General features: G+C 44.1%; 1 protein-coding gene across 1 annotated transcript in view; it reads left to right on the top strand.

Moving 5' to 3' along the window:
- The window catches only part of PKN3 (protein kinase N3), a 314,322-nt gene that overhangs the window by 212,042 nt on the left and 74,984 nt on the right, over positions 1-27,296 (top strand). Inside the window, exon 16 of the mRNA XM_086920604.1 lies at positions 5,000-5,176. Coding sequence (XP_086776730.1) covers positions 5,000-5,176 — 177 coding nt within the window. The remainder of the gene's footprint in view (positions 1-4,999; positions 5,177-27,296) is intronic.

The raw sequence follows: 27,296 nt of genomic DNA, 5'->3' as shown, positions 1-27,296 counted from the left end.
GATCCTTCTCCCACCTCGCCGCCAACACCCTCCCCACCAACCTACTACAGACCCAGGACCAACTGGCCTTCAGGAGACTCCTCAAGACCTGGCTCTTCGAACAGTAGCAGCACCCCCTTCCCTCCCCAGCGCCTTGAGACTCTCACAGGTGTGTAGTGCGCTTTATAAGTGTCATGATTGATTGATTGATGGTATTGTTGCATTCAAGAGAGCTCTCAGAAATCTAGTTTGGTCTCCACATTTAAATGAGGGTTGAAGAGGAGCTCCAAGCCTGTGTCCTATGCAACGGCCTTTATGCAAATATTACTCAACATGCTCTTACCATGTCAGAACTCCCTAAGATGCATGGGAGACAAAACCATAAACTTCTTTGGTCCACTCAATAATGGACATTATCAGATGATAATTGTGGATGAATACTCAAGTTTTCTTTCACTAGAGGATCTCTCATCCACAACTCATGAGTGAGTTATTGAGAGACTAGGTGTCATTTTTGTGACATGGGGGATTCCAGGCATTTTGAAGTCTGATAATGCCCACACTTTTAGTAGTCGAGAATTCAAGGATTTCCTGGAGCAACTGAACAAAAAGCATCAGAAGGGTGCACCTTTATGGTCACAGGTCAAAAGACTTGTTGAGCATTTTGTGAATAAACTAAAGAAAGCAGAGCTGTGTTCAACTCTTGAGAGGCTCAGTTTGGAAACTGTATTGAATTCTACCCTACGAGCCCATCGTTCAACGTCTCCTGCGACTTTGATGTTTGGGAGAGCAAAGACAACCAAGTTACCTCAATGGACCAACAAAAGAGAAGGAAATGAGAACACAACTCGTACATAGGACTTGGTTAACAAGCAGAAAACGAAAGTCCATGCAGAAAAGAGGCGACACGCAGAGAACGTCAAGTTTGAGAGGAGATCTAGTGATCGCTTGACAGATACGAAGAAGGAAATCTGATGCTGTAAGGGACTCGAGGTGACCACCCAACGTCCTGGAAAGTCTGTTACAAAAGACTCTTCTCACTTTCGGCATTTGATTCATGGGTCTTCTGAGCAAGATGATGAAGCAAAGAGTGAACCTGAAAACTCAGGGACTTCACAATCTTTGAAAATCTGACACTGAAGAGGACAGCTCCCAGCTCCCAGTAAACAGATCAGGTCAAATAATTGAAAAGCCAACGAGGTTGATTGAAGAGACGTCCTTGGACAGACATATATCTTGTTTTGTAAAACATTGACATTTTTTATTTCACAGAAGGGGAAATGTAGTCTCTTGAGAGTTTTATGACTTAACCCTATGATTACTAATGGACTCAGTACAGCTGGGGCGTAGTCCGAGCGGAAGCAAAAAAAACTCCTTTTAGAATGTCGAGTCCGCCATTACACGCAGACGAATAAAGGTGTATGTTATTAAGGGTCATGTGGGGGGTTGGTACCCAAGCTGGGGGGGACGCTACAGGGTGAGTGCTGAAGCAAGTGCCGAGGGTCTTCGTAGGAAAGTGATGCATCTGTGCAAAATGCGAGTACAAGTTAAATACTTACAATATATGACAAAGTTTAAATAATGGAAATAAAAATAATTTTGTAAATTAAAGAGATTAAAAAATGCAGGCTGTAGAGTTTGAATCACACTTTTTGGACAAAGAGGCAGTGATTGTTAAAGCTGGAAGCTCTTTAAGGTAAATGTATTTTTTGCCCATCTTTTTATGATTACAATTGACCCTGTACAATATGGAATAGCATAATGAAGTTAAACACTATGCATAGCAATAATCCATACAATTTAGTTCCCAATGTATTCCAGATTTCTCATCACCACCAGAACTGAAACCCACACATGTCCGCATCTACACACACACACACGTCCACCCCATGTTGGCATCCACACATCTACCTACACACTTGTTGGCATCCACACACATCCACCCCCGTGCACACATACTTTAGCAACCACCCACATACATACATCTACTCATGTGTTATCATCCACACACACACATATACATACACGCACACATGTTAGTATCCACACCCACACACACACATTTTAAATATTATTCAAATCTATTAAGCTTTCAGTTGGCTGAACCATTTTTTAAAAACACAAACTATCCAACTTCACCTGCTGGTTCAGACCGGAGTCACCAGGAGTGTTCACATTTGCCACAGAATATATGTATGGTACTTGCATTTATATAGCACGTACTCCTTCAGATGAGGTGTTGAAGCATCCTTATGGCGAGCCATACCGGGAACCATGGTTAGTGGTTAATGTAGTAGGTTTTTGAGTTAGTGGTTTTAGCCTTGAGTTCCCAAATAAACCCTTCCAGCTTTCTAACACAGTGTAAATATAGAGTTTCTTGGGCAGGGGGTAGAGGTTCTTGTTTCAATCGGTTTATCTGTGCAACAGCTTCCAATTTATCTGCAAAAGCCGGTGGATCTCTTAGTGTTTAAAAAGTAACTTAAAACCTGGCTATTTTCCACATAATTGCTGGCCAAGAGTGCTGTTAGACCGCTATGTTTTTAGCACATGGACACTATTTAGGGAATTGAGCGCTTTGAAATAAATTTAATAACAATAATCTATTACCCCGGTATCTAGAGATGGGGTCGAAAGAGTTTAGATGCTCTGTTAAGAAATGTAACAAGAAAAAGCAGTGCTGTTAGCAAAATGTTCATTTGTCTGTTATCTGCAGGGCTGCAGGTTGCAAGTCGATCCACACGGTTTGTAACTATTATTGCCTTATTTTTGATGTCGGCTGACTTCCAGTTTCTCCAGCAGTCAAAAGACTCTTGAGAAACCGCCCACAGCTGCACATTTTCATTGTTGGTATTTTAGTGCTGAAGAAAAAAATTGAGGGGATACTTCCTGCCTCATAACCAACCTACCCATTCTTCCCGTCACTGGACATGTGGCTGAAAATATCAGAATAAACTACAATAGTTCCCTTTGGTGTCTTATCACCCTGAGATGCTGCTTTGCTGTAAGACCTTTTTGTGCGGTTTCTCTGTGTGGAAATCGCAAAAGGCAGAAGATCCAAATATTGCCTTGTTCTCTGCTGTGACCAAGGATTGGTCTAGTGTTCCAATGACACTGGCTGGATACTCTTGCTGGAGAATTGTTCTTATGTGTAAGTAAGTTTTCCTTCTTTAGCTCTTGAAGACATATGCGCACCCCCTAGACTGAATTCTCCAGGGAAGGATGATCCTATTCGTATGTTAGAAGGGGCCTGACGTACCAAGAGCACTGGAGCCCGTAGGCAACATAACCTTTCCTTCTGAGGGAAGCAGTAGTAGCACTTTTGAATCTGGACGTCCGTGGATCGCTTTCAGCTCCATGTGTAGCGTGATAGCATCCAGTACGATAAGTTGTTCAATCGCTTCCAGCTCAATGAGTAGTTTGCTTTGTTCTAGCTCGATCAGTAGTTCAATCTGTTGCAGCTCAATGAGTAATATGATCGCTACCAACTTGATGAGTAGTTCAATTGCTTGCAGCTCGATGAGTAATCTGATCGCTTCTAGCTCGATGAGTAGTTGAATCTCTTGCAGCTCGATGAGTAATATGATCGCTTCCAACTTGATGAGTAGTTCAATTGCTTGCAGCTCGATGAGTAATGATTGCTTCTAGCTCAATGAGTTGCTCAATCTCTTGCAGCTCAATGAGTAATATGATCGCTTCCAACTTGATGAGTAGTTCAATTGCTTGCAGCTCGATGAGTAATCTGATCGCTTCTAGCTCGATGAGTAGTTGAATCTCTTGCAGCTCGATGAGTAATATGATCGCTTCTATCTCGATGAGTAGTTCTATCTGTTGCAGCTCAATGAGTAATATGATCGCTTCCAACTTGATGAGAAGTTCAATCGCTTGCAGCTCGATGAGAAATATGATCGCTTTTAGCTCGATGAGTAGTTCAGTCTCTTGCAGCTCAATGAGTAATATGATCACTTCTAGCTCGATGAGTGGTATGTGCTTCCCAGCCCTTGACAGTGATGTCTGAAAAGTTCATTAATTCTCCGCATGCTGCAGCAGAGGCATTTCTCACCAGCAGCTTCACACCTGGTCCACTCCAGGAATGACCCCAAGTTGGTACCAGAGGGGCAACTTGTCGGCACATCGTGGACAAGTACTGTATGCATTCACACCAGTTTCCGAACCAGGCAAAGAGCCACCGTCTCATGGGGTGCTGCTGGCACCATTGAAATCTAGAAGTGTGGCATAAATACACCTCCTCATGTAGTCTTTTTGTTCCCCGGCTCATTCTAAAACCGCAGGTCTGATTATTTTGCTTTTATCCTTCCTTTTTCTGTTGTGAGATGTGCGCATCTTTCACTATGTTGAGTGCTATAGATGTTGACGACTGTGGGAGAGCATGCTATGGACATGGAAGGATCTTTAATCTACTGGAGTCTCTCTAGCTAAAGGGACTTTGCTGAAATGTGTATTTTTGCTGTCCATGTTCTCTACGTTCAGGGAACGCTTACACTGCTAGTCCCTGTGGTATACCTGATCTGTGGAAGGGAAGCTTGTGCAAATGTTAACCCTGGTGAGCCTGTTTTTGTGTCAGAAGCTTGCAGTGCTTCTCCCAATACTCTACCTGATGTGTTAGTGAAGCTTGCACTGCTACTTCAGGACTGTACTTTGTCTGCTTAAAGAAAGCTTTACCTTCTGCTCCTCGAGCTGTTCCTGTACTCTAAGGTGAAATCTTGTGTTTCATATATGCCTCTTACATATGTAATGTGTAAAAAAAAAATTCCCTGAAGAGGGTCTCTGAGTGAAGCTTGTGTCTACATTGTCTGGTGTGTTCAGAGGCTAAATGGAGCAATCTCCATGGCGATGAGTATGAGAAGCACCAAACTCTGAAATGGAAGATATTCACATTGCATAGAAGCACTCCAACCCTACAGGTTGCTTTCTCTTACCTCTGCTCGTTCCAGATGTTTAGCCTGTGGGGTGTGCCTGCAGGATGCCACAGTTTTCTAAAACGCTTTCTTTTCCTCCTCAGCCTGATGTGCGAGAAGCGTATCTTTGAGTTGGTCACAACCGCACGTCACCCCTTCCTGGTGCACATATTTGGCTGTTTCCAGACCCCGAATCACACCTGCTTTCTGATGGAGTACACTCCAGGAGGCGACCTGCTGATACACATCAACTCGGACGTGTTCCAAGAGCCATCTGCCAGGTGAGTGCGGGTATCAGGTTGGGGTGTGCATAGCGGAGTTCTCGCTTCCATAGTGTGCAAGCATTAATGTCTAGAGTGAAGGAATCCTTGGATGCACGGGCTGCCCATGACCTGAGAGTGCAGAGGTCTCTTCAGAGCAGAGTCGGTCTGCAGAAACCCTGGAGCTCAAAGCCTCAGCTTGTGTTGGGAAATGAGGAGTTGCCTAACAGATTGTGGCAAGCCTTGGAATAGATCTGCGTGTGGATTGTTGGGGCATGAGCGAGTTCTTAGTATCACAGTATAGACTCGAAGAGAGTGTGTGAGACTTCTGATAAATTCTGGACTGATCCAATGTCAGGATTGTTTGGCTAGTGAATTTACTTCTGTCGACGTTCCAACACTGATCATGACGTCCTGTCCCAGTCCCAGCAAGTGGTGACCAGTGAGATTAATGTTACTATTGGATGATATCTGACCAACCGGATGCTGCAGCGCAGTCTTGTTGGTGTACTGCAACCCAATAAAAGAAAGCTGCGCTGTCCGCCCAGCGTTCTAGTTCTCAGCAGGTACTTTTTAACCTATCGCTATCCATCCCCTCCATGGTAGGGTGTGCAGGGTTCAAAGGTCCTGCTGCTTGCACTCAGATGTGTGGTATGAACTGGAGCACTGGGGGATTGGAGCCTTCTCCAAGCCATCGAGAAAGAGATGGGCCGAAATGTGCTGCTTCTAAATGCAAACTAAACCCAGCTTATACTAATCGGATCCCATCCGGTCTGTCTTCCAACACCAGTTAAAGAATGAACAGTTAACGTGTTGACGATAACCGGAAGGTTCTGTGCCCTTGTCTGTTACATTTTTTCATCCATGGTGGTCACTTCTTTCAAAGAAAATGTAGAAAATATAAACCTTCTCAGGGGTCTTACTAATACTTGGTCCTTTTAAACCAACAAAGAAGAAATTGGCACAGAAGCTGAAATATAAAAGTAACATCTTTATTAACCTCAAATGAGGGAGACTACGTCACACAGAAGCCTTAGCAACTGAATGAGGCAGTCTAAGGAGTACAGAAAACAGAGGCCTTATATATGCTTAGGGTTACATAGTCAGCATAAGACCAAAGGGAGGTCCTGGCACATGTAAGCATGCAAAGTGACTAATATGGACATGCAAGATCTGCTTGCTCAACAAAGTGGGAGGAGCTAACCGTTGCTAATTCTGGTGAACACATCCTGACATTTACAGACTAGGAACAGTTGCAAGGACAGCTGCAAGCTCAACTGAGCATGTGCGAAGGTGTAAGATGCTAAATATAGTTTGTTTCTAGGCAGATTACAAGAGCAGTCAACACTGAGGAAGGACAGAGTATATGGCGAGCATGTGGCAGCACATGGCAAACAAGATGGCTGCCAGAAATACAAAATGGCTTTCAGCTCATGCTAAAAATCCCTGGAATATTTAACAGATCGTCCTTTTAGCATGAGCTAAAGACATTCCTATGATCCAGTAGGAACACATTAATTTTCATAATCAATTTCCTAATTCATTGCTAGGTGGGCATTTTCCATTCTAAACATTTCATTAAGCGGGTATATGTGAAGTATAAGCAGGAATACAAAGGGAACGGAGCATCGGGTCATCATTAACATACAGATAGCAGGAGAGAGTAATGACCACTATTACAAACAGAATTATCATTTTTCTAGTCCCAAGCAAATGCAAATCCTAAAATCATCTGGTAAACATTTTCAGGGCTCCTATGCATTGCAGTGACCATCCATTTCAGTTTCAGAATATCTAACAGGACATCTCTAATAAAAACATTTTCCAATTGACTGTTACATTTTCCTTTTATGAGGGCTAGAACATCAATTTAATACATTCAAGGAAAGGGCAAAGCCAAATTTTTTCAATTGCTCAGAAAAATGTTTTTCGTGCCTAATAAATATAACTAATGCAAATATTAAAGCTACTAAACAGATTATTACAAAAACAATCCTGGCTCCAAGGGACCAGGGGGACCACACAGGGCCATAGGAATTAGGACGAAGAGCTGCAAAGGGCTGTTCCTCCTTAAAAACGGGGCATCCAAAGGGGTGCACTATTGACAAAAAGAAGTAGTAGTCCTTGGGGAAATTGAAGCCGCTGTACAACCAACCAGAGGGGAGTCTTCTCCCTGTGTCCGTTTAAGCCTCACAGGCAGGCTCTTGTTGTTTCCACGGTGGAGCTGCAGAACTCGCAAATCAAGAATCACAGCCCAGTTTCAAGGGAAATGTCTCTTCTTTCAGGATAGGGCAGGCACCCACCGGGCAAATGCTCTCAGCGATCCTGTCCAGTGTCTCAGGCAGTGCACACGTTTTCTTCACTTCAATCTAACAGGCACCAAGACACAGCACCTGTACCCTAAACTCAAGTCCTTCCCTAACTCCTGTATTGCTCTGCTGGCGCACTGCTCATTCGTTGGGGCCACATATTTGCATCCAGTGTGCTCAGGCACCTCTTGACCAACAAACAAAGGTGCAAACTTGCATTCACTTTAGGACCAGGATTCAGAGGCCTGATGCTGGGATCTCTGAAGCAACCCTTGTTTCAAAAGGGGTCACCTCAAGCAAAGCCTCTTCGCCATTCTGGTCAGTCTGATCCACAATTTCTCCTTTCTGGTTTGTGACCCCGTCTTTCGCCCAAGACAGTGGCAGGGGTACACACTTGATCACAGGGCTTCCGCCTTCTCTGAGATCCTAGTTGCCAGCAATACCTGTGCTCGTTACCTTCACTTTGGCTTCAGGCTGGACTGGTGCCGACGCTGACTCCCCAGGCAGAATCTGATGTCCGGGCCCCTCTGGCAATGGTTGTAAGGCAGCAAATATCTATTGGTGGACAGAACAAAAGGTCTTTAGACAAGGCACAGAAACAGTCTATCAACAGAGCGGATAGTCTCAGAATATTTCCTAGTCTTGGGAACGCCCCATATATTAGCAAGGCACCCAAGAACCACTTTAATCTATCTATGAGAGAGTAAAAAAAACAACATCGTGGACCTATTGGCAAGTATAAAAGGAACTCTTTGGTGAACTGACAAGAGTAATACATCACCCAATCGCAAGCAGCCAAGGAAGTTTGTATTCATTTTGTAATTGTGAGGAAAAGAGAAAAACAACACAGACATACCCTAAATCCTTACATTGGTGTATTCCTGTGTTCTAATCTGAAAACCCTCAAAATAAAAAAAGGAAATGTTCTACACTTCTACTCATACACTTTACATTTATTGTACAGGACTGCAGATACTTCTAAAATTTTTCTTCTTAATAAAAGCACCTACATTATTCGCTTAGGACCATGCTCTCATATTATAGGAGCAACAGGAAAGTCTAAAACTTCTAATTTAACAGGAGTTCTTATCTATAAAACAACATTTCCTTCAAAATATTTTTTTGCTAAGGATCACATGGGCATCTTCCCTGCGTTCTACTTTTCATAATCCCAACTATGCAACATCAGCTCTAATGAGGACTGTCAGTTTATTTACACAACACTAAATAATACCTGGGGGTCAAAGAAGGTAAGTCATTCAACATGGATCACAGAACCAAAATCATGCAGATAACACCAGTGAGAGAACACCATGCACACTAATTTATGCTGGCCAAGTCAAGACTCAAGAGCATATGGAGAAAATATTCCCATCAGAAGCCACACTGTACCGCCCTCTTTCTCATCATTTGGGTTCTCCTTACCCAGGAGACAAAACGGCCGGTCTGATGTTACCGTGACCGATAGATGTGGCAAGTGGGTAGTATGTGTTGTTACAAAGAATGGCTACTGAAGAAAAGCAGTGTATAGTGATAGGAGTGAAATAGTGAGGGGTTATACTAAAATTAGGTGAATCGGGTAGAAAAACAAATTTTATTAGTATCTCCCAATCCCTAAGGTTAAAAAACAAGTGTAAGTGCGGGTTTGAAATAATAACCGTACTTAATGGTGGTCAACATGTTTCTGCATCTATAGAAAAAAGTTTCAAATGCATTCTTCAGGACCTTATGGTGTTAAAACTACTGCTTTATGTGAAAAGTAATAAAATGATATCACCTGAGGATTCCAGGTAATGTGTTCAACCATATACTGTTACCGCATCATACCAAACGGTATTGGATCCAAACAGAAAGACAAACAAACAAGAAAGAAAAAGGAACATGAATGTATCATATTCACGTGGTTTTTGTCAATTAGAACCACAGTGCGATCGTTGCGCATTCACACACATCAGAAGGTGAATTCTAATATGGACACTCACCCATACGTAGTGGTTGAGAAGCTTCACCCCACCTGGCTGCGGCTCAGGTTAATGGAGCACCGCTCTAGAAAATGAGTCGTTTTTTGAAAAGAGTTTAAGTAAAGGGAAGAACAATTATGGCTCAATTGCTCCATCAAACAGAAAGTGGTTTGCTTAAAAGTAACCTTGCTTATACCGATCCCCAACAATCGGATGTTTAACTACATTGCTCAATTTAAAACTCAATGTGCCGCGCAAACGTCCAGTGGTGTAAAGAACATATACACGAGCTGGACTCGGAATGTGATCATTTCCGACTTCAAAGGTGTCTATGAGACTACAATGTTGCTCAATTGAAAGCGTCAGTCTACTCGACTTTTTCACAAGCCGGGCTTGGAAAAATACTCAATGCGGAGTTTCAAAGTGTGTATGAGACGGACTACCTGCGCTGCCTGTCTCATGCGTTTAGATTGACGAATATCGTTAGACGCGTGCTAACTTGCATGATGCGAGCTTGGCTCGACAGACTGATCAAAGGTGTCTATGAGAGTATGATGTTGCGCAATTTAAAAGCGTCAATTCACTAGACATTGTGACAGACCAGGCTTAGAAAAATACTCATTACGGAGTTTAAAGATGTCTATGAGACTTACTGCCTGCACTGACTGTCTCATGCGTTGTGTGACGAAAATTCGTCAAACGCGCGCTAGCTTGCAGAAATCATATAGCCAGCTCACCTGACCGTCGGTGTCTCCTGACAGTCGTCCGAGCTGTCTGGGGGGGCACCGCTTGTTGCAACAAAGAGATGTTTATGCGTTCGCTCTGTCAATGGAATCACATGATCAGATGCGGTCATGTGATTCGGGGAGCGCTGGGAAATGTAGTTTCAGAGTCGATGTTTAAGAAAACAATGCTTTGGAGATATAACATTGCGCTGAGTGGACTGTATTCATCCATGAGACGCTGTAAATGTGTTATAGGAAAACAAATTGAGAGTACTCATTGGTTTTAGAATGGAAGATGGTATTAAGAATATTTTTTAAAAAAAGAGTTATAGCACTAGGTGACCTGTGTTCGTTCATAAGACACTGTAAATGTTATTATTAGGGGAAACTGTATTAACTAACAGGAAATGGACTCTTACTGATGTACTCGTTTGTAGGAGTGCGTATTTGAGTATTCTAAGCCTTAAGCATAGGTTATGTGTACGGTGTTTTAGTATATAACATAACCAGCTGCAAGAATGTTATACTAAGGCAGACCAAATTTAAGACTGTGAATACTGAACAGAATGAGAAACTGGTCTAGAGGGACATCCAGGGTATTGGCTCTTTGAGTCCCTCTTTGTCACTATTTAATCTGTAGACCCATTTCTGTTCAATCTTGAATAGAAAACGACTGATATCAGTACAAAGTTCGGGAATTTGTGGTTGTTCAAGTACTGTCCAGCAAAATTCATCAGGGCCATGTCCTTTCTCCAAGAAGTGTGCAGTTAGGCGAGTAGCCTGTTTCCGACATCGTACTGTGCTCTTATGTTCTTGTATTCGTGTCCTTATTTTTCTTGTAGTCATGCCAACGTATCGGAGTTGGCACGGGCATGTTATCAGATAAATGAGGTTACTACTATTGCAGTTAGTAAACCTAGTTTGTGTCCATGGTCTGTTTGTCCCTATGTCAATGCTGGTGGATTTGCAAGTCTGGGGACATACAGTGCACGCCCCACAAGGATGATGACCTACGACAGGTGGCAGGTCCCACAATGTGCCCACTTGTCTTGATTCTTTGTTCCGTGGACGTGTGTGGACTAACTGGTCCTTGAGATTTTGTCCTCTCTTGAAAGCAAAGATTGGTAAAGGGATATCATCGCCTCCAGATTTTAAAATCGACCAGTGTTTTTTAATGATCTTTTGCACTAGTTTCGATCTGCTGTTAAATGTGTTCACGAAGGCGATCCGATTGTTTTTTTCTTTTGGAGGATGTATCTCAAGTAAAGACTCTCTGTTATTATTGGATGCCCTCTTTTTGGACTGACGGATGATCTTCTTTGGATAGTTCTTCTCACTCAATTGTATTTCCAAATTCTGTGAGTGGATCTTAAAGGCCTCTTTGCTGGAACAGTTCCTTTGCACCCTGAGAAACTGGCCAAAGGGTAAGTTATCTCTTAGTGCCCGAGGGTGGCAGCTGTCGTATCTCAAGAGTGCATTCCTGGCCATCGGTTTACGATACAGTTCTGATTCTATACCGTTTGGAGTTGCATGAATCTTCAGGTCAAGGAACGCCAGGGACGTCCGGCTATGTTCAATAGTGAATTTGAGATATACATTCCTGCTGTTCAACCACTCATGGAATGACACGAGATCTTCTTCCGTGCCTCGCCAAACCACCAGGATGTCGTCAATGTATCGTTTCCATACATGCAGAGATGGTAAGTAGGGGTTGGCGGGCGTCAGGACTTCTTGCTGTTCAAAATTATGAACGTAAAGATTCGCCAGGCTCGGCGCGAAGACACTGCCCATACTGGTACCAGATGTTTGCAGGTAGGTAGTGCCCTCGAAGCGAAAATAATTTTCTTTCATAGCAATTTCTGCTAAATTCATAATGAACTGTATTGGAGTAATAGACTGGTGATCACTCTGTTCAAGTAGATTACCCACTACCTCCAATGTTTCAGTTTGCTGAATCGATGTATACAAAGACTCTACGTCAAACGATACAAGAATGTCAGTGTCGATGTTGAATTGTACAGTTGGAAGGAGTCTAAGGACGTCCTTCGTATCCTGAAGGAACGTAGGCATCGCCTTGACCATGGGATTCAAAAAGTAGTCGACAAAAGTCGATAAAGGTTCCAAAACAGAGCCAATGCCTGAGATAATGGGCCTTCCAGGTGGCGGCCTCAGAGTTTTATGGACCTTAGGGAGACAGTAAAAGTAAGGAATCGTAGGATGTTTCGTTAGTAAGTATTGTCCTTCTTGTGGTGTTATCCAACCCTCAGAGGTTGCTTCTTCTACTAGGTTGCTTATTTTGGTTTGTAGTTTCTCTGTGGGGTCTTCCTTAAGTGGGAGATATGATTTCCGGTCACTTAACTGTCTAAGACATTCATTCCTGTATGTCTCGATGTCCAAAATAACAATTGCTCCGCCCTTGTCAGCCGGCTTAATGATTATCCTGTCATTGGATGTCAATGAACGCAGAGCCAACTGTTCCTCTCGTGAAAGATTGATGAAGGGCCTGATCTCTGTTTTGTAAAGACGCGTGATGTCATTCTCCACGGCTGTTTCGAAAGTCAAGACCTTGGAAGGTAGACCAGCACTGGGTGGGTTAAATGTGGAAGGCTTTTTGAGACCAGTATTTTTGTCTTCAATGGCTGTTCAAACGTTTCCTGGTTTAGAAAAGAAATAATGCAGTCTTATTTTCCTAAAAAGTTTAGCTAGTTCAACTTGGGCTACGAAAGGATCCCCTTTCTGGGTAGCCACAAAACCCAGGCCCTTGTTTAGAAGGCGTTCTTCACTGGGAGAGAGAGTGTGTGAGCTAAGATTCATCACGAGGCTGTGAGGTAAATGGAACTTTTATGGTCAATTGTGTCCCCTAACGTAGACCCCAACGGCTCCATGTACGTGCTTCAAGTACATGTAATTTCCCTCCATGACCAGATATGAAGACGCAAATACATTTGCGTCCAACGTTAACATGTTTTCTTTCAGATCCACCATGAATGGGTCGATTATTCAGTTCCTAAGTATGCTGTGCCACCGTCTTTACATGCTGCACTTTCACGTTTTCCTGGCTCTGGCGAGCTAGGCCCTGATCTCTGCCATCGAGCCCTTTCTGCCTTCCTGTCTTCTGCCTCAAAGCTGCAGCCTGGATCTGCATCCATGACCCTTGCCTTACTCCCTGCGCGGTAAGCAGTGCCCGGCTCGGCCTGCTTGCCTGCCAAGACAATTCAGCCTTCAAGTTATCTGCTCCGCTCCTCGAAAATACATTCCTGTCTAGTGATTTAGGTAAACATCTCCCCAGCTGCAGAGCAGAGGGCCCGGCCTTTCTGTCTCCATGCAAGTAATTCATTGCTCCTGTTACCATGGTAGGCCCATGGCCCCTCGCATTACACATAGACACGTAGACACATAGCGCCAAGAAACCTCTGGTGTTAGTGCGCTTAGGAAGTTTCACCTAACATAACATAACATATGCACGCACTAGCAGTCAGTATAGAATAGCCTCTGCCCGAAAGACCTTTCCTTCTAGATAAAACAGTTCCTCAAACACAAGATATCAGATATGATTGGGTTTAGGTTGTTCTGACACGCCAGACTTCTGTCTCCCCATATAGTGCTAAATGTCAAGTCCCCTTCACCCTCCAGTTCCACGTCAATCACACGTCATGTTGCCTGCGCGCGCATCCAGCCATATATTTCTGCTGACACTGCAGGATTCCTCTATGAATCCACCCACTTGTGACACTTTCCTGTGACGTTTCTAGCACACACCTCCGTGTACGCCCTAGTGCACGCCTTCTGTTACGCACATGTGTTCTTATCTCGTTTCTTTCAGCTGTTACGCCTTCTGTATCCATCACCATTGTATGCTTTTACTATATATAATGTGCACTGTTAATAAAGCATTGTCTATCCCTTCCTGAACCCTCGTGGTGATGGAACATGATACCATGAATCGAACCATTCCATTACGTGGAATAAAACCCTTATAAACTCAGCCTCCACGGACTCTGCCTCTCATTTTGATTGAGCTATTTTATTGAACTTATACCGCATAGAAATTCCGCATACGGTAAATTTATTTACCACAGCTGTCTGGTTGCTTGTCCCTGCAGCTTCTTGTGGGACTTTCTTCCCGCTGCGAAGGTCCATCGTGGACTTCGGCGTGGTGTTCCAATGTACCTGTGGTGTCATGGTTCCTTGTCTCCTCCTGCCCCTGCCTCGTCTCTGGCCAAACCCTAAAAAAGGAAAAGATCCAGGGCCTTGTTGCATTTGGGGGGGGCCAAAAGGTCCTATTTGGGGAGGATAAGTTGGACCAAACATCCAAGGATTAGCCGGCCACCATGGTTGGAAGTTATTGAAGTTTTGTGATTGTTGTCCATTCCTCCAATTCCTTCTGTTTCCTCGACCTCTGGGAATTTGATTAACAGACCCATTCTGTGAGGTGTCTGAGTCACTAGAGGCTCCGTCTGAGCCTGATGTGCCATATGACGAGCCACCCTTTTTGCCACCTCGATTAAATGTTGGTGCTGTGTATGAGTCGCTCGTGTAAGGATATACTCTTTCCATTGAGAATTTCGCTAAATCTTTTTTGAACTTTTCTAATTTGGTAAAAAGGATAGATTCCTTGACGTCTTTATTATTTTTATCAGTGTCATCCTGTCCCTTTTTAAACATACCACTTTTAAGTGTAGCTTTTATTTGGCTTTCGAGTACCTGAATCTCAATCAGTATATTATCCGCTACTCTTTTTGCGGTTTTGATGATTAGGACCAGCCAGTCCCTTGTGCACCTCCAGGCTATCATTGACCAATCTTTTAGAAAGTCTTTATCATCAAGAAATAGCCGTGGTGCGTTGTTAACAATGAGGCCTGAGGCTGCACAGTTGTCTCGGAGGTATTGTGCCATGACTATTCCATGGACTGTTGTCCTGGAATGTGATTTTTTTAAGGACCAGAACTTTTGCCCAACCCTCATCATTACTTGTCACTTGGACTGGAATGCTGTCTAAGAGACTTGGGTTTTCATCTAGAATGTTTTGAACCTCGGCGCTCTCAAATGCTAAGCCCCAGTTGGTAGCCATATCAAAGGCCCGATAGTAAGAATACAAGTATAACGCAAGGTATCCACAATGATGGGAGCCAAAGAAAGTCAACTCACAATAAACTCAGTTGTGAAGGAGACCAAAAAATGGTCAACCTGTATTAAAAAGACCCACATCCTTGGCTGTACTGTTCACATACACAACAAACAATGAGAGGAGGGTCTAAGGGCAGGTTTAACGACCAACCAGGTACATACCCCAAACACAATATCATAACACTAAATAATACCTGGGGGGTCAAATAAGGTAAGTCATTCAACATGGATCACAGAACCAATATCATGCAGATAACACCAGTGAGAGAACACCATGCACACTAATTTATGCTGGCCAAGTCAAGACTCAAGAGCATATGGAGAAAAATATTCCCATCAGAAGCCACACTGTACCGCCCTCTTTCTCATCATTTGGGTTCTCCTTACCCAGGAGACAAAACGGCCGGTCTGATGTTACCGTGACCGATAGATGTGGCAAGTGGGTAGTATGTGTTGTTACAAAGAATGTCAAGTCAAGTCAAGTCATAAAATTTATATAGCGCACTACATACCCAGAGGGTTTCAAGGCGCTTAGGAAGGGGGGGAGGATTATTTGTCAAATATCCACGTTTTAAGTTGCTTTCTGAACGCTAGGTGATTCTGGGTGAGGCGAAGGTAAGCGGGGAGTGAGTTCCATGTCTTGGCAGCCAGGTATGAGAAGGATCTGCCTCCCATGGTGGTCTTGTTGATGCGAGGTACAGTGGCGAAGGCTTGACTGGAAGAACGTAGTTGGCGGGAGGGGGTGTAGAAGGACAGTCGAGAGTTGAGGCAATCTGGTCCGATGTCGTAGAGTGATTTGTGTGCGTGGGTAAGCAGTCGGAAAGTGATCCTCTTATTGACGGGTAGCCAGTGGAGGTCTTTAAGGTGACCAGAGATGTGTTCGTTGCGTGGGATGTCTAATATGAGCCTGGCTGAGGCGTTTTGGATTCGTTGTAGTTTTTTCTGGAGTTTAGCGGTGGTACCTGCGTAGAGGGTGTTTCCGTAGTCCAGTCGGCTCGTGACTAGAGCGTGGGTGACTGTTTTCCTTGTTTCGGTGGGGATCCAGCGAAATGTTTTTCTGAGCATGCGAAGAATGTTAAAGCAGGAAGAGGATACGGCGCTGACTTGTCTGTTCATTGAGAGTGAAGAATCCAGGATGACGCCAAGGTTCCGTGCGTGGTCTGTCGGGATGGGTGCATTTCCGAGGGCTTCTGGCCACCAGGAGTCGTCCCATGCAGAGGGGGAATTACCTAAGATGAGGACTTCTGTTTTGTCTGAGTTCAGTTTCAGACGGCTTTGTTTCATCCAGTTGGCGACTTCTTTCATTCCTTCGTGTAGGTTAGTTTTGGCGGTGCTGGGGTCCTTGGTGAGAGATAGGATCAGTTGAGTGTCATCCGCGTAAGAGATGATGTTGAGGTTGTGTTGGCGGGCGATGGCCGCGAGGGGGCTCATGTATACGTTGAAGAGGGTGGGACTGAGTGAGGATCCTTGTGGTACGCCGCAGATGATTTCAGAGGCCTCGGACTTGAATGGTGGGAGGCGGACTCTCTGGGTTCTTCCGGTGAGGAACGAGGTGATCCATTCCAGTGCCTTTCCTTGGATTCCGATGTTTCTGAGGCGTTGTAAAAGGGTGCTGTGGCAGACTGTGTCGAAGGCTGCAGAGAGGTCGAGGAGGATGAGGGCGACTGTGTCTCCATTGTCCAGTAGAGTTCGAATGTCGTCTGTTGCTACGATGAGGGCGGTCTCAGTGCTGTGTTTGGCTCGGAATCCAGATTGTGAGGGGTCGAGGGATTTGTTGGCTTCGAGGAAGGCGGCGAGCTGGTTGTTGACGGCTTTCTCGATGACTTTGGCCGGGAATGGAAGAAGCGAGATGGGGCGGTAGTTTTTGAGTTCGGTGGGGTCTGCTGTTGGTTTTTTCAGAAGGGCGGTGAGTTCAGCGTGTTTCCAGTCTTCTGGGAAGGTAGCGGAGTTGAAGGAGCAGTTGATGACGTCTCGGAGGTGCGGGGCTGTGACGGAGTCTGCTTTGTTGAAGATGTGGTGAGGGCATGGGTCTGTGGGGGATCCAGAGTGGATGGAATTCATCAGGCGGATGGTGTCCTCAGTGGAGATTGGGTTCCAGGCGTTAAGGGTGTTAACGGGGGGAAGATGGTCAGCTGATGGTAAGGTGGGTTGGCTTCCGGGTTGGTTGTCAAAGCTGTTGTGGTTGTCAGCAATTTTGTTGTGGAAAAAAGAGGCTAGGGAATCGCAGAGGGTTTGAGAGGGGGTGATGTCGTTGGAGTTGGCCGAGGGGTTGGAAAATTCCTTGACGATGTTGAAAAGTTCCTTGCTGTTGTGGGCGTTGTTGTCAAGTCGATCCTTGAATGCTGTTTTCTTGGCTTTTCGGATCAGTTGGTGGTGAGTGCGGGTGGCGCTTTTGAAGGCGTCCTTGGTGCTGGTGGTTGGGTCTTTTTTCCAGGCCTTTTCAAGGGAGCGGCACAGTTTCTTGGACTTCTTGAGGTCATCGTTGAACCATGAGGCCTTCTTGATGCCAAGTTTGTGTTGACGTTTTTTCAGTGGTGCTAAGATGTCGGCGGTGTTGGATAGCCAAAGGGTGAGGTTGGAGGCGGCTTCGTTGGCGTTAGAAGAGAGGGCTGGGGAGGTTTGAAGGAGCGATGTGGAGATCTGCTCCGTGGTGATTTTGTTCCAGTTTCTTTGTAGAGTTGGTTGGAGGTGGATGATGGGTTTCGGCTTGTTGAAGGTGAAGTGAACGCAGCTGTGGTCAGTCCAGAGGAGATCTGTAGTGTGGCTGAAGGAGACATGATTGCTGGAAGTGAAGATGGGGTCGAGTGTGTGACCTGCGATGTGGGTGGGGGAAGTGACCAGTTGTTTAAGTCCGAGGTTGGCTAGGTTGTCCAAGAGGGTGGCGGTGTTGCGGTCGTTGATTTTTTCAAGGTGGAAGTTGAGGTCTCCCAGAAGGATGTAGTCTTTGGAGGGGAGCGCGTGTGGGGTGATGAAGTCTGTGATGTCTTCACTGAATTTTGCGCGGGGACCTGGTGGTCTGTAGAGGAGGGTGCCCTCTGAGAGTGGTCTTGGGGTCGATGTGGATCTGGAAGTGAAGGTGTTCGGAGTTAGCGAGGTTGGCGTCAGAGCTGGTTGAGATGCGGATTGATTTCTTATGGACGATAGCGATTCCACCTCCTGTATGATCGGTGCGGTCCTTGCGTGTGATCTTATAGTCATCAGGGATCGCGATGGCGATGTCAGGGGCGGAGGAAGCGTTCATCCATGTTTCCGTTAGGAAGGCGACGTCAGGAGAGATGGTGTCTAGTAGGTTCCAAAGGTCAATGGCGTGCCTGTGGACCGAGCAGTGTATAGTGATAGGAGTGAAATAGTGAGGGGTTATACTAAAATTAGGTGAATCGGGTAGAAAAACAAATTTTATTAGTATCTCCCAATCCCTAAGGTTAAAAAACAAGTGTAAGTGCGGGTTTGAAATAATAACCGTACTTAATGGTGGTCAACATGTTTCTGCATCTATAGAAAAAAGTTTCAAATGCATTCTTCAGGACCTTATGGTGTTAAAACTACTGCTTTATGTGAAAAGTAATAAAATGATATCACCTGAGGATTCCAGGTAATGTGTTCAACCATATACTGTTACCGCATCATACCAAACGGTATTGGATCCAAACAGAAAGACAAACAAACAAGAAAGAAAAAGGAACATGAATGTATCATATTCACGTGGTTTTTGTCAATTAGAACCACAGTGCGATCGTTGCGCATTCACACACATCAGAAGGTGAATTCTAATATGGACACTCACCCATACGTAGTGGTTGAGAAGCTTCACCCCACCTGGCTGCGGCTCAGGTTAATGGAGCACCGCTCTAGAAAATGAGTCATTTTTTGAAAAGAGTTTAAGTAAAGGGAAGAACAATTACCATCTCTGCATGTATGGAAACGATACATTGACGACATCCTGGTGGTTTGGCGAGGCACGGAAGAAGATCTCGTGTCATTCCATGAGTGGTTGAACAGCAGGAATGTATATCTCAAATTCACTATTGAACACAGCCGGACGTCCCTGGCGTTCCTTGACCTGAAGATTCATGCAACTCCAAACGGTATAGAATCAGAACTGTATCGTAAACCGATGGCCAGGAATGCACTCTTGAGATACGACAGCTGCCACCCTCGGGCACTAAGAGATAACTTACCCTTTGGCCAGTTTCTCAGGGTGCAAAGGAACTGTTCCAGCAAAGAGGCCTTTAAGATCCACTCACAGAATTTGGAAATACAATTGAGTGAGAAGAACTATCCAAAGAAGATCATCCGTCAGTCCAAAAAGAGGGCATCCAATAATAACAGAGAGTCTTTACTTGAGATACATCCTCCAAAAGAAAAAACCAATCGGATCGCCTTCGTGAACACATTTAACAGCAGATCGAACCAAGTGCAAAAGATCATTAAAAAACACTGGTCCATTTTAAAATCTGGAGGCGATGATATCCCTTTACCAATCTTTGCTTTCAAGAGAGGACAAAATCTCAAGGACCAGTTAGTCCACACACGTCCACGGAACAAAGAATCAAGACAAGTGGGCACATTGTGGGACCTGCCACCTGTCGTAGGTCATCATCCTTGTGGGGCGTGCACTGTATGTCCCCAGACTTGCAAATCCACCAGCATTGACATAGGGACAAACAGACCATGGACACAAACTAGGTTTACTAACTGCAATAGTAGTAACCTCATTTATCTGATAACATGCCCGTGCCAACTCCGATACGTTGGCATGACTACAAGAAAAATAAGGACACCAATACAAGAACATAAGAGCACAGTACGATGTTGGAAACAGGCTACTCGCCTAACTGCACACTTCTTGGAGAAAGGACATGGCCCTGATGAATTTTGCTGGACAGTACTTGAACAACCACAAATTCCCGAACTTTGTACTGATATCAGTCGTTTTCTATTCAAGATTGAACAGAAATGGGTCTACAGATTAAATAGTGACAAAGAGGGACTCAATGAGCCAATACCCTGGATGTCCCTCTAGACCAGTTTCTCATTCTGTTCAGTATTCACAGTCTTAAATTTGGTCTGCCTTAGTAGAACATTCTTGCAGCTGGTTATGTTATATACTAAAACACCGTACACATAACCTATGCTTAAGGCTTAGAAGACTCAAATACGCACTCCTACAAACGAGTACATCAGTAAGAGTCCATTTCCTGTTAGTTAATACAGTTTCCCCTAATAATAACATTTACAGTGTCTTATGGACGAACACAGGTCACCTAGTGCTATAACTCTTTTTAAAAAAAATATTCTTAATACCATCTTCCATTCTAAAACCAATGAGTACTCTCAATTTGTTTTCCTATAACACATTTACAGCGTCTCATGGATGAATACAGTCCACTCAGCGCAATGTTATATCTCCAAAGCATTGTTTTCTTAAACATCGACTCTGAAACTACATTTCCCAGCGCTCCCCGAATCACATGACCGCATCTGATCATGTGATTCCATTGACTGAGAGCGAACGCATAAACATCTCTTTGTTGCAACAAGCGGTGCCCCCCCAGACAGCTCGGATGACTGTCGGGAGACACCGACGGTCAGGTGAGCTGGCTATATGATTTCTGCAAGCTAGCGCGCGTTTGACGAATTTTCGTCACACAACGCATGAGACAGTCAGTAAGTCTCATAGACATCTTTAAACTCCGTAATGAGTATTTTTCTAAGCCTGGTCTGTCACAATGTCTAGTGGATTGACGCTTTTAAATTGCGCAACATCATACTCTCATAGACACCTTTGATCAGTCTGTCAAGCCAAGCTCGCATCATGCAAGTTAGCACGCGTCTAACGATATTCGTCAATCTAAACGCATGAGACAGGCAGCGCAGGTAGTCCGTCTCATACACACTTTGAAACTCCGCATTGAGTATTTTTCCAAGCCCGGCTTGTGAAAAAGTCGAGTAGACTGACGCTTTCAATTGAGCAACATTGTAGTCTCATAGACACCTTTGAAGTCGGAAATGATCACATTCCGAGTCCAGCTCGTGTATATGTTCTTTACACCACTGGACGTTTGCGCGGCACATTGAGTTTTAAATTGAGCAATGTAGTTAAACATCCGATTGTTGGGGATCGGTATAAGCAAGGTTACTTTTAAGCAAACCACTTTCTGTTTGATGGAGCAATTGAGTCACAATTGTTCTTCCCTTTACTTAAACTCTTTTCAAAAAATGACTCATTTTCTAGAGCGGTGCTCCATTAACCTGAGCCGCAGCCAGGTGGGGTGAAGCTTCTCAACCACTACGTATGGGTGAGTGTCCATATTAGAATTCACCTTCTGATGTGTGTGAATGCGCAACGATCGCACTGTGGTTCTAATTGACAAAAACCACGTGAATATGATACATTCATGTTCCTTTTTCTTTCTTGTTTGTTTGTCTTTCTGTTTGGATCCAATACCGTTTGGTATGATGCGGTAACAGTATATGGTTGAACACATTACCTGGAATCCTCAGGTGATATCATTTTATTACTTTTCACATAAAGCAGTAGTTTTAACACCATAAGGTCCTGAAGAATGCATTTGAAACTTTTTTCTATAGATGCAGAAACATGTTGACCACCATTAAGTACGGTTATTATTTCAAACCCGCACTTACACTTGTTTTTTAACCTTAGGGATTGGGAGATACTAATAAAATTTGTTTTTCTACCCGATTCACCTAATTTTAGTATAACCCCTCACTATTTCACTCCTATCACTATACACTGCTTTTCTTCAGTAGCCATTCTTTGTAACAACACATACTACCCACTTGCCACATCTATCGGTCACGGTAACATCAGACCGGCCGTTTTGTCTCCTGGGTAAGGAGAACCCAAATGATGAGAAAGAGGGCGGTACAGTGTGGCTTCTGATGGGAATAATTTTCTCCATATGCTCTTGAGCCCTGACTTGGCCAGCATAAACTAGTGTGCATGGTGTTCTCTCACTGGTGTTATCTGCATGATATTGGTTCTGTGATCCATGTTGAATGACTTACCTTCTTTGACCCCCAGGTATTATTTAGTGTTATGATATTGTGTTTGGGGTATGTACCTGGTTGGTCGTTAAACCTGCCCTTAGACCCTCCTCTCATTGTTTGTTGTGTATGTGAACAGTACAGCCAAGGCTGTGGGTCTTTTTAATACAGGTTGACCATTTTTTGGTCTCCTTCACAACTGAGTTTATTGTGAGTTGACTTTCTTTGGCTCCCATCATTGTGGATACCTTGCGTTATACTTGTATTCTTACTATCGGGCCTTTGATATGGCTACCAACTGGGGCTTAGCATTTGAGAGCGCCGAGGTTCAAAACATTCTAGATGAAAACCCAAGTCTCTTAGACAGCATTCCAGTCCAAGTGACAAGTAATGATGAGGGTTGGGCAAAAGTTCTGGTCTTAAAAAAATCACATTCCAGGACAACAGTCCATGGAATAGTCATGGCACAATACCTCCGAGACAACTGTGCAGCCTCAGGCCTCATTGTTAACAACGCACCACGGCTATTTCTTGATGATAAAGACTTTCTAAAAGATTGGTCAATGATAGCCTGGAGGTGCACAAGGGACTGGCTGGTCCTAATCATCAAAACCGCAAAAAGAGTAGCGGATAATATACTGATTGAGATTCAGGTACTCGAAAGCCAAATAAAAGCTACACTTAAAAGTGGTATGTTTAAAAAGGGACAGGATGACACTGATAAAAATAATAAAGACGTCAAGGAATCTATCCTTTTTACCAAATTAGAAAAGTTCAAAAAAGATTTAGCGAAATTCTCAATGGAAAGAGTATATCCTTACACGAGCGACTCATACACAGCACCAACATTTAATCGAGGTGGCAAAAAGGGTGGCTCGTCATATGGCACATCAGGCTCAGACGGAGCCTCTAGTGACTCAGACACCTCACAGAATGGGTCTGTTAATCAAATTCCCAGAGGTCGAGGAAACAGAAGGAATTGGAGGAATGGACAACAATCACAAAACTTCAATAACTTCCAACCATGGTGGCCGGCTAATCCTTGGATGTTTGGTCCAACTTATCCTCCCCAAATAGGACCTTTTGGCCCCCCCCAAATGCAACAAGGCCCTGGATCTTTTCCTTTTTTAGGGTTTGGCCAGAGACGAGGCAGGGGCAGGAGGAGACAAGGAACCATGACACCACAGGTACATTGGAACACCACGCCGAAGTCCACGATGGACCTTCGCAGCGGGAAGAAAGTCCCACAAGAAGCTGCAGGGACAAGCAACCAGACAGCCTCGTGATGAATCTTAGCTCACACACTCTCTCTCCCAGTGAAGAACGCCTTCTAAACAAGGGCCTGGGTTTTGTGGCTACCCAGAAAGGGGATCCTTTCGTAGCCCAAGTTGAACTAGCTAAACTTTTTAGGAAAATAAGACTGCATTATTTCTTTTCTAAACCAGGAAACGTTGGAACAGCCATTGAAGACAAAAATACTGGTCTCAAAAAGCCTTCCACATTTAACCCACCCAGTGCTGGTCTACCTTCCAAGGTCTTGACTTTCGAAACAGCCGTGGAGAATGACATCACGCGTCGTTACAAAACAGAGATCAGGCCCTTCATCAATCTTTCACGAGAGGAACAGTTGGCTCTGCGTTCATTGACATCCAATGACAGGATAATCATTAAGCCGGCTGACAAGGGCGGAGCAATTGTTATTTTGGACATCGAGACATACAGGAATGAATGTCTTAGACAGTTAAGTGACCGTAAATCATATCTCCCACTTAAGGAAGACCCCACAGAGAAACTACAAACCAAAATAAGCAACCTAGTAGAAGAAGCAACCTCTGAGGGTTGGATAACACCACAAGAAGGACAATACTTACTGACGAAACATCCTACGATTCCTTACTTTTACTGTCTCCCTAAGGTCCATAAAACTCTGAGGCCGCCACCTGGAAGGCCCATTATCTCAGGCATTGGCTCTGTTTTGGAACCTTTATCGACTTTTGTCGACTACTTTTTGAATCCCATGATCAAGGCGATGCCTACGTTCCTTCAGGATACGAAGGACGTCCTTAGACTCCTTCCAACTGTACAATTCAACATCGACACTGACATTCTTGTATCGTTTGACGTAGAGTCTTTGTATACATAGATTCCGCAAACTGAAACATTGGAGGTAGTGGGTAATCTACTTGAACAGAGTGATCACCAGTCCATTACTCCAATACAGTTCATTATGAATTTAGCAGAAATTGCTATGAAAGAAAATTATTTTCGCTTCGAGGGCACTACCTACCTGCAAACATCTGGTACCAGTATGGGCAGTGTCTTCGCGCCGAGCCTGGCGAATCTTTACGTTCATAATTTTGAACAGCAAGAAGTCCTGACGCCCGCCAACCCCTACTTACCATCTCTGCATGTATGGAAACGATACATTGACGACATCCTGGTGGTTTGGCGAGGCACGGAAGAAGATCTCGTGTCATTCCATGAGTGGTTGAACAGCAGGAATGTATATCTCAAATTCACTATTGAACACAGCCGGACGTCCCTGGCGTTCCTTGACCTGAAGATTCATGCAACTCCAAACGGTATAGAATCAGAACTGTATCGTAAACCGATGGCCAGGAATGCACTCTTGAGATACGACAGCTGCCACCCTCGGACACTAAGAGATAACTTACCCTTTGGCCAGTTTCTCAGGGTGCAAAGGAACTGTTCCAGCAAAGAGGCCTTTAAGATCCACTCACAGAATTTGGAAATACAATTGAGTGAGAAGAACTATCCAAAGAAGATCATCCGTCAGTCCAAAAAGAGGGCATCCAATAATAACAGAGAGTCTTTACTTGAGATACATCCTCCAAAAGAAAAAACCAATCGGATCGCCTTCGTGAACACATTTAACAGCAGATCGAACCAAGTGCAAAAGATCATTAAAAAACACTGGTCGATTTTAAAATCTGGAGGCGATGACATCCCTTTACCAATCTTTGCTTTCAAGAGAGGACAAAATCTCAAGGACCAGTTAGTCCACACACGTCCACGGAACAAAGAATCAAGACAAGTGGGCACATTGTGGGACCTGCCACCTGTCGTAGGTCATCATCCTTGTGGGGCGTGCACTGTATGTCCCCAGACTTGCAAATCCACCAGCATTGACATAGGGACAAACAGACCATGGACACAAACTAGGTTTACTAACTGCAATAGTAGTAACCTCATTTATCTGATAACATGCCCGTGCCAACTCCGATACGTTGGCATGACTACAAGAAAAATAAGGACACGAATACAAGAACATAAGAGCACAGTACGATGTCGGAAACAGGCTACTCGCCTAACTGCACACTTCTTGGAGAAAGGACATGGCCCTGATGAATTTTGCTGGACAGTACTTGAACAACCACAAATTCCCGAACTTTGTACTGATATCAGTCGTTTTCTATTCAAGATTGAACAGAAATGGGTCTACAGATTAAATAGTGACAAAGAGGGACTCAATGAGCCAATACCCTGGATGTCCCTCTAGACCAGTTTCTCATTCTGTTCAGTATTCACAGTCTTAAATTTGGTCTGCCTTAGTATAACATTCTTGCAGCTGGTTATGTTATATACTAAAACACCGTACACATAACCTATGCTTAAGGCTTAGAAGACTCAAATACGCACTCCTACAAACGAGTACATCAGTAAGAGTCCATTTCCTGTTAGTTAATACAGTTTCCCCTAATAATAACATTTACAGTGTCTTATGGACGAACACAGGTCACCTAGTGCTATAACTCTTTTTTTAAAAAATATTCTTAATACCATCTTCCATTCTAAAACCAATGAGTACTCTCAATTTGTTTTCCTATAACACATTTACAGCGTCTCATGGATGTATACAGTCCACTCAGCGCAATGTTATATCTCCAAAGCATTGTTTTCTTAAACATCGACTCTGAAACTACATTTCCCAGCGCTCCCCGAATCACATGACCGCATCTGATCATGTGATTCCATTGACTGAGAGCGAACGCATAAACATCTCTTTGTTGCAACAAGCGGTGCCCCCCCAGACAGCTCGGACGACTGTCGGGAGACACCGACGGTCAGGTGAGCTGGCTATATGATTTCTGCAAGCTAGCGCGCGTTTGACGAATTTTCGTCACACAACGCATGAGACAGTCAGTGCAGGCAGTAAGTCTCATAGACATCTTTAAACTCCGTAATGAGTATTTTTCTAAGCCTGGTCTGTCACAATGTCTAGTGGATTGACGCTTTTAAATTGCGCAACATCATACTCTCATAGACACCTTTGATCAGTCTGTCGAGCCAAGCTCGCATCATGCAAGTTAGCACGCGTCTAACGATATTCGTCAATCTAAACGCATGAGACAGGCAGCGCAGGTAGTCCGTCTCATACACACTTTGAAACTCCGCATTGAGTATTTTTCCAAGCCCGGCTTGTGAAAAAGTCGAGTAGACTGACGCTTTCAATTGAGCAACATTGTAGTCTCATAGACATTTTTGAAGTCGGAAATGATCACATTCCGAGTCCAGCTCGTGTATATGTTCTTTACACCACTGGACGTTTGCGCGGCACATTGAGTTTTAAATTGAGCAATGTAATTAAACATCCGATTGTTGGGGATCGGTATAAGCAAGGTTACTTTTAAGCAAACCACTTTCTGTTTGATGGAGCAATTGAGCCATAATTGTTCTTCCCTTTACTTAAACTCTTTTCAAAAAACGACTCATTTTCTAGAGCGGTGCTCCATTAACCTGAGCCGCAGCCAGGTGGGGTGAAGCTTCTCAACCACTACGTATGGGTGAGTGTCCATATTAGAATTCACCTTCTGATGTGTGTGAATGCGCAACGATCGCACTGTGGTTCTAATTGACAAAAACCACGTGAATATGATACATTCATGTTCCTTTTTCTTTCTTGTTTGTTTGTCTTTCTGTTTGGATCCAATACCGTTTGGTATGATGCGGTAACAGTATATGGTTGAACACATTACCTGGAATCCTC

This window comes from Lissotriton vulgaris, chromosome 5 (assembly GCF_964263255.1).
Source record: "Lissotriton vulgaris chromosome 5, aLisVul1.2, whole genome shotgun sequence".
Taxonomy (NCBI): Eukaryota; Metazoa; Chordata; class Amphibia; order Caudata; family Salamandridae; genus Lissotriton; species Lissotriton vulgaris.
The sequence above is the reverse complement of the archived record's forward strand: the minus strand, read 5'-3'. Positions and strand labels throughout refer to the sequence as shown.